Raw genomic sequence first — 12650 nt, 5'->3', positions numbered from 1 at the left:
GGCATAATAAGAGCATTTTATAAAATCACTTCATGGTTAGACTTGGATCCCAACCCCCCAGATATTTTATGTTCATCCAACTATTCCAAAATCCATAAAGTCAGAGAACCAAAGCACTTCCAGTGACAAGTATTCTAGCTAAGGAGTACTCAACCTGTATTCCAAATTTAAAATGTAACTGCTTTTAGTGGTGGTGATATCTCAGATCATGTAAATCAGAACAACTGAACTCACTACCTAACTTACTTCATTTTTAGGTGTTCCAAATAGCTGTTGGCTGTGATAATAATAAATTCATTGCAGTGAAAGGGCAAGTATATTTCCATTTGACCTGTCTTACTCTTTTAAGTTTTAAAGCAAATGGTGTACTGAATCGATAATTACTAGTGATAATATTAGCCTAATGACTGTCTATAATAAAATCTAAAGTAACACTGACATTGGTCTCCAGTTCCAATTGGTTTGAACTTATTTTCAAGTCAACTATTATATTTGAATCATACTCAAAAGGAAAAGAATTAATCTTTGTCTTTATTACCAGCATTTCTTCCCTTTTAATAAGCCAGTTTCTATCTTTTACCCCTACTTCTCTTGGTTCTTCAGTCCACAGCACATTTCCAGTTATTACTTCATTTTTTTAGGGAGTTGCTTACATCAATATCAGAGAAGCTCAGCTTCCCACACCAGGAAACTTTTTTAGAGCCAATTGAACAGAAACACCAGTATTGTTCCTATAGAGAATCTCAAGGAATGGATTTTGTTGACCTCACTATGGCTCACAATGAGACACACTGTATTTTGTGTCTTCCATTATCATAGCTTTTTCTTTCACATGGGAGAAAATTAAGGTCAGTATGCACAAATATGAATGAAGTCAAACATATCATGGAGGCAGCAATTTGTTGTGATTCCTTTCCTTTGGTTAGGAGTGGAGGATCATTGACTCTTACGTGAGTTTTTATGAAATTACATGCTTTCAACCAAAATGAATGTCGACTCTTCCATCATTCTAATAATCACTTGATTTTTTACTGAATTGTAGTAATGACTTACTGGATTGATAATTAGAAATTCCTATCTCATTGAGTATTTCCTAAATCTGCAACCATACCTTTGCAACCATAATTTCTTTCCCAGGAAATACAAAAAAGGCTAATTGATTTAGATACCTTTTACCCTCCTCAGTTCTGGTGTGGTATCTTTGATACTCAGAATATGGTGCATAGACCAGCATTGGCATCACCTGAAAATCATTTAGAAATGCAGCAGTTCAGCCTTTATTCAGACTGTGGGTCACTACCTGTATTTTAGAAAAATATCCAGAAAAATAGTAGAGGAGTATTATAGTTCAAGAATAACTGCTATAAGCAGTGTATTACTAAAATCAATTTCTATACCATCACATGCAGAATTCCCTCTCAGACCCTTGATCTCCTTCTGCAGTGAAATGTAAAGCAGCTTGAACCAATCTATATCTGGGAGGATCCATATAGTAATTGTCAACCTTGATTGTTCATCAGAATCACCTAGAGAGTAGTTTTCCACCCACTGCCAGCACTGATTTTATTTCATGAAAACTCTGGTGCCCATTCAGGGACAGTCTCTGCTGTGCACATGACTGTATACATGCTCCTCCCCCAGACTTAGACACTTCCATTCCTATAAGTAGCTTTGGCAGAGCTCAGAAGTATTCATGGGTATAAGCTTTTTTCTTTCAAAAAACAGATGTTGGATTTGGCAAGATGGTGGGTCAGAGGAACCCACAATATTGTAGCAGGATTCCCCAAGATTGAATTAAAATAGCAGTTCTGCAGCAGCAAAGTGAGGTAGAAGACTGTAGGAAAACACTGGTAGGCAACCCAAAGTGCTGGGTGAAAAGCAAAGAAATTGGTTTCCAGAACAGAACAAGAATTAATAAAAGCCACATAGTGGCAGCATCCGGCAAGCAGTGGTGCACTGGGGGGAGGGGAAACTCCCCTTCCACAAGATGAAAGAAATTCTTCCACTGAGTTTAAGAAAAACAGGCACCACAGCTGTCCAGCACATTCTCAATCCCAGCAGAAAACAAATTCAGAAATGGTGAACTGAATAGGCACTGGAGAAAACCCTGGCACTCCCCAGCAGAGCCAGTTAAAGCAGAAGTTGCAACAGCTTAAAAAGTCTCTTTTTCGGACCTCCCATGCAGCAGATTAGAATCCCTGAAATCTACCTTTGCTTTTCATATTTCACTCTCTAATTTTTTTCTCTTTCTTGATTTTACATGTTCATGGTACACTTGCTTTTTGAATACCCAATCATACAGTCATTTAGGCTCTACTGTTCATGGTAAGCCATGAATAAGTCTGGACATAGGATACAGACTAGAGAGAAACTCAGGGCAGCAACAGCAGCTGCCAGTTTTTAGGTCTGCAGAGTGGAGAAGAGCATTTGAAAATAGTAGTCTGAGCTCTGGAATAAAGAGCATGGCTGAACTGAGACTGATCCGAGTCAGATGGAAAGCAGTGACCCCCACACCACCTCCCCAAAGCTCAGATAGGGCTGGAGGATAAGCTGACACATCTCACACACCTCCTCCCAGCACATGGACTGAAGTACTCAGAATGAGGGACATAACACAACCCAAATTGGTCTATAGGTGGAGCAGATGAGAGGGCTGGCTTATATCTCTGACAGATTGTCATTTCCACCACCAGACACAATAACAAAGCCATTCTGAGGGGAAAATCTGCTTTGAAGTATCCACTATCATATTGACCAGCAAGAAGAGGGTGGAATTCAGCATACAGATAATAAGTTTGGCTAGTCTAGGTCAGAAAAAAAAAAAAAACAGTATGGTATCTATATCTTACAAAATTCCTCATAGTTAGGAGATTCTAAAATCAAAACTGCAACTTGATCTGTTAAGATTGGTCTCCTAATCAGAATATACCAGAATACTGGACCAAAGGACTTTATATCTAAAGCTCCAACAAGAAGAAAACTGGATCTATTGGAGTGGCACCCCCTCCTTCACAGAAAATCTTAATAAGCTTCTTCAGAGACCCTCATCATAATTGTTTTTAGACTATCAGCAAGAATTTCTGCAAAAAAGTTCAAATGTGGCTAGGCTTCCTATTTCGTGTTGCTTGATCTTGCAATAACTAAATTTGGCTGTGGCCCCAGAGGAGATCAGCACTCCAGATTCTGAGCACCCCTTACTAGTTTTTCACAACATTGGTAGGCTACCTAGTGTCATCAATTTTCTAGTCTAACATGACATATGATTTGATTGTTTGTAAAAGTTTACAACAGGGAAGTGTGTTTGTGTTTACAAAAGCAGAATGTGTAAGGGAGACTGTGGAGACCTCCAGCCTTGGGCTTGGAGCCTTCACAAGGGTATTTACACTTCAAAGGAAAGTAGTTAGATCCTAGGGAAAGTCCTTTACAATCTAAAAGGTAAGAGTGAATGGTGCTAATTAGGTTCCTTAAAAACCAGCTATGGGGTGGGGGGAACCCTCCCTTTCCCAAGCACTAATTTTTGCAGAGTGTTCTTGGTTTATTTTTGTATTCAGGCCTGGGTTAGTTACCCACTACATTTAAAAAAAAAAAAACTACTTTTATTTATAAAGGGAGGGAAATCAAGGAAGAGAGCCGGGTAAGCTAGAAATGAAAGATGGAGACCAGGAGGAGATACACATGAGAGTTTATTTGTCAGAACTGACAAATAAAGAACGTCTCTCTATAGGAGAGAGAGGCAAAACAGGCTTGAGTTCTGGGACTTTTATGGGGAGGCTCAGGAATCAGAGTCAGGTGGGTCCTAATGTGGTAGCTAAGGGTTGGATTGGTATGAGGAAGTGGTGAGCACCCTTCTCAGAAACACCCTTGGGTGGGAAAGCGAAACTTTTTCCTTAAGATGGCCAACCAGATGCTAAGCAAGGATCTTATAATGTAGACTTTTGCAAACTGCGAGCCTCTGAACCCCACCACACCACACACACACACACACACACACACACACACACACACACACACACTCTAGGTATGAAGTTCTAAAAATTTCTGGTATAGAGGGATGAATTGATTTAGGCGAAAACTCCCCCCTCTGGACCAGCTGCAGTCAATAAACCTGCTTCCTGCTGATTCCTCCGTGTTCAGCCTCATCTGTCCTACATCACTATCTATGACAGAGATTACATTAACTGCTTGATAGTAACTGATTCCACAGTGACTTCCACATCTTATGTATTATCAAAGTTCTAATTTTATGTATTTTGTCAATTAACTGGATTCCCTCTCATACGCGCTTTTTTTCCTTCTTTTCCTTTTTCTTTAGACCTTCCTCCAATTCAGTTTTGTATACTATCATTAATGCTTAATCCTCTCAATCTGTTCTAAATCATTTCTCTCCCACTTTTCTCCCTCGTCAATAAAGTTATAGATATCATTAGTAACAATTTTTATACCATATGTTGATATATGATTTACTCTTAAATTAAAAAGTGGAATTGATGGTTGAAAATAGCACTTTATGCTGATCAGATGTGTTGAAGTGAAAATGTACACTAAGCCTGAGACTTAAGATAAAGAGATAACTATTCACGAAGGGACCCCCCCATACAAAAGAAGAGGAACACATCTCAACAGATGTGCAAATATAGGACCTCAGAAAACATGCCTCCAAAAATTTATAATGTTCCCCCCTCAATAACTGAATGCACAGATGTTAATGTGGATAAAATGCCAAAGAATTCAAAAAGGTGATAGTTAAAATTATCATTGAATAAAAGAAGATTTAAGAAATAAACTAAAAAAGAAAATACATAAAGTGGAAGAGAAATTCAATAAAAAGATAGAAATTCTGAAAAAGAACCAAACAGAAATCCTAGAAATGAAAGACTCAATAAATCAAGAAAACAAAAAGTTTAAAGTCTCACAATAGATTAGATCATGTCGAAGACAGAATTTCAGGTATTAAAGACAAGGTATAGGGGCTGGGGTTGTGGCTCAGCAGTAGAGCACTCGTTTAGCATGTTCAAGGCTCTGGGTTCGATCCTCAGCACCACATAAAAATAAATAACATAAAGATATTGTGTCCAACTACAATATATATATATATATATATATTTTAAAGACAAGATATATGAACTTCAACATTCAATTGGCAATAATCTTTTATTAGAACATATAAGAACTCTGGGACAACATTCTGAGAACAAATTTAAGAACTACTGGAATCAAAAAGGAATCTGATACAGGCTTATGACCTGGATAACCTTTCCAGGGAAATGATAATAACAGAAAAATTTCCAAACTTTGAGAATGAAGTGAACACATAGACACAAAAAACATTCAGAAGCTCAAGTAACAAGATCAAAAAAGAACCTCTCTAGGACACATTATAATTAAAATGCCTAACATACAGAGAACAAGGATAGAATTTTTAAACTAATCAAGAGAAAAACATCAGGTCACATTTAGAACCCTAAAGCAAGCAGGAGTAAGTGGCAACTCTACAATCAGAATCTGATTTCTCAGCACAAACTCTAAAAATCCAGAAGGGCTTGTTACACATCAATCCAAAGCCTGAAAGAATATAACTACTGACTAAGATTGCTATATCCAGTAAAGCTGTCCTTCAAAATTGAAATAAAAACCTTCCAAGATAAGCATAAACTAAAAGAGTTCATGACTACTAAGCAAGCACTTCAAAATAAAATAAAAAACCACTTGAAAATATTACACAGCAAGGAAATTAAAAACAAATTCCTGAGATTACAAATGAGAAACAGGACTGAATTAAACATTAGAAATAAATCAAAATGGCAATAATTAATAAACAACTCTCTATAACACTGAATATAAATTATCTTACCTCTCTAATTAAGGCATCGACTAACAGAGTAGGTTAAGAAAATAAGACTATATATTATTTGCAAGAGATTCATCTTAGAAACAAAGACAGTCACAGACTGAAAGTGAAAGAATAGAAAATGATATTTAGAACTCCAAAGCAAGCAGGAGTAAGTGACAAGTCTAATATCCAAGAAAGCAAACTTAAAGACTCAAGTTAATCAGAGGAGACAAAGGTACAATCCAAGAAGAAGATATAATAATGGTAAATATTTATGCCCCAAATTTCAGTGCACCTCATTACATAAAACAAACACTACTCAACATAAAGACTCAGATAGACCCCAATACAAAAATACTAAATGATTTCATCACATCTCTTTCATCAGTAGATAGGTAATTCAGATATAAAAATCACTAAATTCTACCAATTTTATGTAGACCAATGGAATAGAAGACCCAGATACAAACCCACATATGTACAGTTATCTGATGACAAAGTTACCAAAAATATACACTGGAGAAAAGAAAGTCTTTTTTAACAAATGGTTCTGGGGAAATTGGATATCCATATGTAGAAGAAAGAAACTAGATCTCTATCCTCTCACCTTACACAAAAGTTAATTCAAAGTGAATTAAAGACCTAGGAATAACACCAGAAACTTCGACTGCTAGAAGACAACATAGGGTCAGCATTCCAACAAATAGGCACAGGCAACACCTTTCTTAGTAAACATCCTAAAGCTCAGGAAATAAAACCAAGAATTAATAAATGGGATTGTATCAATTTAAAAAGCTTCTGCACAACAAAGGAAATAAGAGTCTGAAGAGCGAACCTACCAAATGGGAAAAAATCTTTGCCAACTATTCTGCTGACAGAGAATATATAAACAACTCAAAAAGCTTAACATCTAAAACCCAAATAAACCAATTAATTAATGGACAAATGAAGTCAACTGATATTTCTCAAAAAAAAAATAGACAAATGACCAACAAATATATGAAAATATTTTCAACATCTTTAGCAATTAGGGAAACTCAAATCTAAACTACACTGTGATTTCGTCTCACTCCAATCAGAATGGCAATAATCAAGAACGCAAATAATAAACATTGGCAAGGATGTGAGGAAAAAGGAACCCTTATAAAAAGAGGCGGGACTTTAAATTAGTACCACTATGGAAATCAGAATGAAGTTTCCTCAAAAGACTAGGAATGGAACTACCATATGACCCAGGTATCTCACTCCTTGGTATTTATTCAAAAGAATTAAAGTCAGCAATACATGGATACCCATGTTCATCACAATTCATGATGGCCAAGTCATGGATACAGCCTTAGGTGTCTGTTAACAGATGAACGGATTTTTGAAATGTGGTGATAACACACACACACACACACACACACACACACACACAGCCATAAAGAAGAACAAAATTATGTCATTTATAGGAAAATGGGTGAAACTAGAGAATACCATCTTAAGTGAAATAAATCAGATTCAGAAAGTCAAGGATCACATATTTTTTCTAATATGTGGAAGCTAAAAAGAAGGGAGAGAAAGGGCATCTTGTGAAAATAGAATAGAGAGCAGTAGAGAGGATGGGGTTTAGAGGAAGGAAAGAGGAAAGGGAAAGAAGAGTTGCTATATGCAGGTGCAAATATATCACAATGAAGCCTGCTACTCGATATAGTTCTTTAACAAAAATATATTTTTAAAAAACAGATGTTGATGACAAGTCTGGAGAAGACTGCAAAAAGGAGATGGGGGAGAAGTCATCTGGGTTTCAGGACCTTACTCTGGATCTTTTAGTCAATGATCCACTGCTCCAGAACCTAAAAGCAGCTTGAGTATCTTAGGTTGTAGGCAGCCTACACCTTCATAATTACCAAGGGAGACCAGGGCTTTCTAGGGTCCAAGGTACTTCAGAAGATCTGTCAATGAAGGAAAGTATTTCCAGTTTGGGTTCAGAGTGAGTGGTGGTCAAGATCTCCAGTGTCTATCTAAAAATGGTGGTGACTAGTGTTCCTTCAAAGATACATTGGAAGCAGCCAGCTAAAGTGATCAGATGTATAATCATTATAGCCCTCTGTCCACATGAACCCTAAACAGAAATTTTGTGCATCCTTGAAATAAGTTCTAATCTACACAATGGGGTCTCTGGTAGCAACTAGAAATCTCTGTTTAAAAGAAAAAAAATATGTGAAATAAAACAGTTCAAAGAATTTATCATTTTGATAGATTTTCTAGGAATTTATTTTTATTATTCCATGTATGTGTGTTTTAGCATAGTAACTGTTTATTGTGATAAAATTCACATAACAGCATGGGACATTGATAATTTTAACCAATTTAAAAATGTACGATTCAGTGGAATTAATTATCATCATGATGTTGTATGGTTTACACCACTCTAGTTCCAAATATTTTCATCATCCCAAAAGGAAACTCAGTACCCAGTAAACAGTGACTTTTATTCTCCTCCCCCATCCCCTGGTGACCATCAATCTGTATGAATTTGCCTAATCTGTATGCTTCATATAAAGGCAGTATATTATAAGTTATATAAAATATGACCTTTTGTGCCTGGCTTCTTTTCCTTAGAATTTTTTGAGGTTCAGTTGCTTTCATGGTTGACTAACACTCCCATGTATTGGTATACCTTATATTGTTTTTCCATTCGTCAGTTCATAGACATTCAGAATGTTTCCACCTTTTGGCTTTTGTAAATAGTACTACTATTAACATTTGTGAACAAGTTTTTGTTTGAACATCTGTTTTCAATTAGATTGGGTATGTACCTAGAAGTGGAATTGTTGGGTGGTATGTTTAACTTATTGAGGAACCACCAAATTCTTTTCACAATGACTGCACCTTTTTACATTGCTGCCAGCAATGTATGAGGGTTCTAATTTCTCCACATCCTCTAAGACTTGTTGTTTTCTGTTTGGATTTTTTTCCCTCATTTTTAAATAGATAAAATTGTATGCATTTAGTGTGTGCAACATGATGTTTTGAAGTACGTTTGTGGAATAGCTAAATTTAATTAACATAGGCATTACCTCAAATAGTTTTCATTTTATGATGAAAACACTTCATATCCATTCTCTTAGCATTTTTCAAGAATATAATAAGTTATTAAATATACCCACCATGTTGTACAATAGCTCTCTTGAACTTATTTCCCCTAACTAAAAGTTTCTATCCTTTAATCAATCTCTCTCCATCACTCCCCCACATTCTATAAATTTGTAATAAACATGTATCAAATATAAATAGTAAGTCAGTAGATTTCATGTTCTAGTGTTTCAGAAACAATGTGAGACTGGCTGTTTTTTAGTAGAAATACTAGGGCCACACACTAACCCCAGAAATTCTAATTCAGTAAATGATGATTTTATGACACTCTTCAGTTTGAGAATCACTGAGTTAAATCATTAAATGCTTGTGAAAATATATAAGGAATGATATTACAACTTTGTTGTTTTCTTTTCTTTTTTTAGATTTCTGAACAAAGAATGTGTTCACCATGATTTTTCTTATGTGATTGACAAGTAAGGAACATTAGCACTGAGTTTTTTATTAATGTTATAATAGTAATTTATAATCAGTACTTATTCATTGAATCCCTGTTAATATCTATGTGTTTGGCTTTATACTTTATAGTCAGCTTCAGTATTAAGCCAAACATGTAGACAATATAACTAACCTCTGAAATATTCAAGAGAAAGATTTAGTCATAATCTCCTCCTTCAATTTATTTCGATAAACAAAGCAAGCCTCATATTTAGTCTCTAGTTTCAAAATCATTCCCTCTAGTTTAAGGAAGATACAGAAGATTATTTTTTTTCTAACATCGTTTTTCTCTAATTCTAGTAAAGGATTTACCAGGAAAGTCCTGACACCAAATAGTCTAGTGACTGAACTTTTATACTATATTTTGTATTTAATTTTACATATTTTAATAATGTTATTTATTGAAGACATAACTAAACAAAATATTTTACTTTTGTAAAATAAAGATCTTTGTAAAAATAATCTTTAAATATATACAGGTCTTTCAAAAGTATAGAAGTCTACAGCCTGTAACATACTTACAGGAATCTTTTAGAAGTTATGAAATTTGGGGTTGGGTGTGGTGGCACATTCTTATAATCCCAGTGACTTGGGAGCCTGAGACAGGCAGATCACAGGTTCCAGGCCAGCATGGTCAACTTAGTAAGAACCTGTCTCAAAATAAAAAATAAAAAAAGACCAAGGATGTGGCTCCTCAATGGCAAAGCTTCCCTGAAGTGATTTAACTTCAAGACAGGATGGAGAGGTGGGGGAGTTTACATGCTCTCGGTTGCAATGCTTGGTATAGGCAGTGGGTGAAGTAGAAGGGATGAGGAGAAAATGTGTAGTAGTTGATGAAGGCACCACCTTACAATGTCTATGTGGCAGCTGGACCTGACAAGTAAGAATATGAAATAGGTTATATCCACCACGGCAGGAATTTCTTGAGTCTCTCTCCTGGAGCATGGTTTAGATACATAGAACAAGTGAGAAGTGACAAGTGACTCAAGTTAGAGACTGACAAGACAGAAAATATGTGAGAAAATGTGGTTTTAAAGGAATAAACTCTTGAGTTCATGAAAGGGGAGGAGAACTGCAACGGAATAGAGCAAAGAACATGGACTTGAAAATCATGCAACTTCTTAGTAGGAAGGCAAGATTTGTAGCCTTGAACAAGTTTTGTACAACTTCTGAGAATGATGCCATACATACAAATGAAAAACAATAATTCATACCTTTTGTTGTTACAAGAATATGTTAATATGTGTAGAAAGTACCTGAAACATAATTAAGCACCCAACAGTTTATGCTTATGTTTACCTATTTGACTTTCATGACATCTTCTTACCTAAGCAAAGTGTTGGTCTTACTTTTTTATGTTTTAAAAAAGGAGAGAGAAATAAATAGTGAAGAATGTCATTTTTTTTTTTTGCAGGTCATATCTGAGAGATAAACCACCTAAAAACTTGGTAAGAAAATTGTAATTTTTGTCAGTGAGTCAAATATATACAATAACTAAAGTACTCTTCCTTTTCTAGAAAATAAGCTATAACTGGTCACAATATGGTTGCCCATTGAGACTTGATTCCAGAGAAGAGTTTCAACCTTTCATTCAATTGTAAGTTTATCATTAGAATTTTTAACGTATTTTATAATTTCAAAATAGAAGTTTGAAAACAAGAGTAATTACTCTTGCACGTAATAATAAACTTTTTTGAGTACTCAGTTCATGCAAGACTTGGTTTTCAGTATTAATTATATGAAGTTGGACAAACGGCTTCTGCATGTTGAGAGAGGTTACAGTTTAGCCACTGTGACATAAGAGGGTAAGAACTGAGAGCCCTCTCAGGCATGCAGCAACCCTCCCTTTATCCTCTCCAAATGTCTCCCCAGGCAACCCCTGCCTGGATACTGCCTTATGAAGGTGACATGACTTCTCTTCTCATAAGCTTATAATAAGTAGAAGTTTGTAAGGAAAGAATTTTGAGTACTCATATTGAGGAGATCTCAAAAATATCATCGCTAACTTTACTCGTGTGTGTGTGTGTGTGTGTGTGTGTGTGTGTGTGTGTGTGCATGTATGAACTGAACTCAAGGCATGGTGTATGCTAAGCACATACTCTACCACTTATCTGTAGCCACTGCCCCTGATTTGGTTCTTTTATTCTTGATTTATGACTATAAAAGTTAAACAGATTATTACAAAGTTTAAAATACAGAAAAATGTAAGAAGTAAATGACTGCGTTTCTAAATGTTCTGTTATTATAAACAAAATTATGTTGGATATTTGTTTATGTACATGGATATTTGGACACTAGTCCAGTTATGCCATTAGGATAAGCTATCAGAAGTGAAGTCCCTGGGTCTAAAACATCAAAAGTCTAGTGACAGCTTTCAGATTTGGAGGACCACTTAGGCCAAAGACAATGTGAATCTCTCAGGGTGGATAGGTGTAGAAGTAATGAATCCGGTGCTCCAATTTAGTTTTGTTATCAGAGCTCTCCCCAGTTAGGATCCAGAAGGCCTCTGCTAGCATGTTGCACCCCCATTTCCATCTTCCTGCCCCCAAATTGCCACCCATAGCTCTTCTAAGTTTCTAACCTGTGCTCTTTCTCTCTCACATCACAGTCCTATAATCCATTCAAAATTCTCTATACTCTCAGGCTAAACTGTCATCTTCCTTTGTTTCGTTCTCCTAAACATATAATCATACCACTGCTTTTCCTGGGCACCTAAGACACTCTTTTTCCTATTGAGGCCTGGATTTTGTTCTTGCTTACATAATGCTTAATCCCTCAGGAGTAAAAATTTTAAATCTGGATGTCCTCTCCCACTACAGTTCACTCTTTGGGTCAGTTCATCACAATTACATACCTATTTTTTACCAAGTACTGTGCCAAGCACCCTTGAAAGGCATACAGGATTTCTACCCTCAGAATTCAAGAGTCTGATAAGTAGACAAAACATATGAGTTGGTATGCTAAGCGGAATGATAGCAAGGGATGTGGTACCGCAGTCTGGCTGGGCACAATTCAGGAGCCACTTGTCAAAAGAAACTAACTTTATTTTTAGAACTACAAACGCCAAACAAAACAGCTCCTCAGGAAAAAAACCTCAGAGCCCAACTGCCACCACCGGCTTCCCCCAAGCCTCTCATCCACACCAACAACTCCACCTCCCATAATCCTCCTACTCTTGAGGCCAATTGGCTGGGTTGCATGGGCGGAGCCAAAGAAGTCCCCCAATGAGCAGCTCCGTGGAGGA

At 36.2% G+C, this 12650-nt stretch overlaps 1 protein-coding gene across 1 annotated transcript in view; it reads left to right on the top strand.

Annotated features, from left to right (window-relative positions):
* The window catches only part of Catspere (catsper channel auxiliary subunit epsilon), a 152673-nt gene that overhangs the window by 103758 nt on the left and 36265 nt on the right, over positions 1–12650 (top strand). The window contains exons 14-17 of the mRNA XM_078024680.1: positions 258–310; positions 9334–9384; positions 10821–10854; positions 10924–11003. Coding sequence (XP_077880806.1) covers positions 258–310; positions 9334–9384; positions 10821–10854; positions 10924–11003 — 218 coding nt within the window. The remainder of the gene's footprint in view (positions 1–257; positions 311–9333; positions 9385–10820; positions 10855–10923; positions 11004–12650) is intronic.

This window comes from Ictidomys tridecemlineatus, chromosome 10, assembly GCF_052094955.1.
Source record: "Ictidomys tridecemlineatus isolate mIctTri1 chromosome 10, mIctTri1.hap1, whole genome shotgun sequence".
NCBI classification, from domain to species: domain Eukaryota; kingdom Metazoa; phylum Chordata; class Mammalia; order Rodentia; family Sciuridae; genus Ictidomys; species Ictidomys tridecemlineatus.
This window is presented reverse-complemented; position numbering and strand designations above follow the sequence as displayed.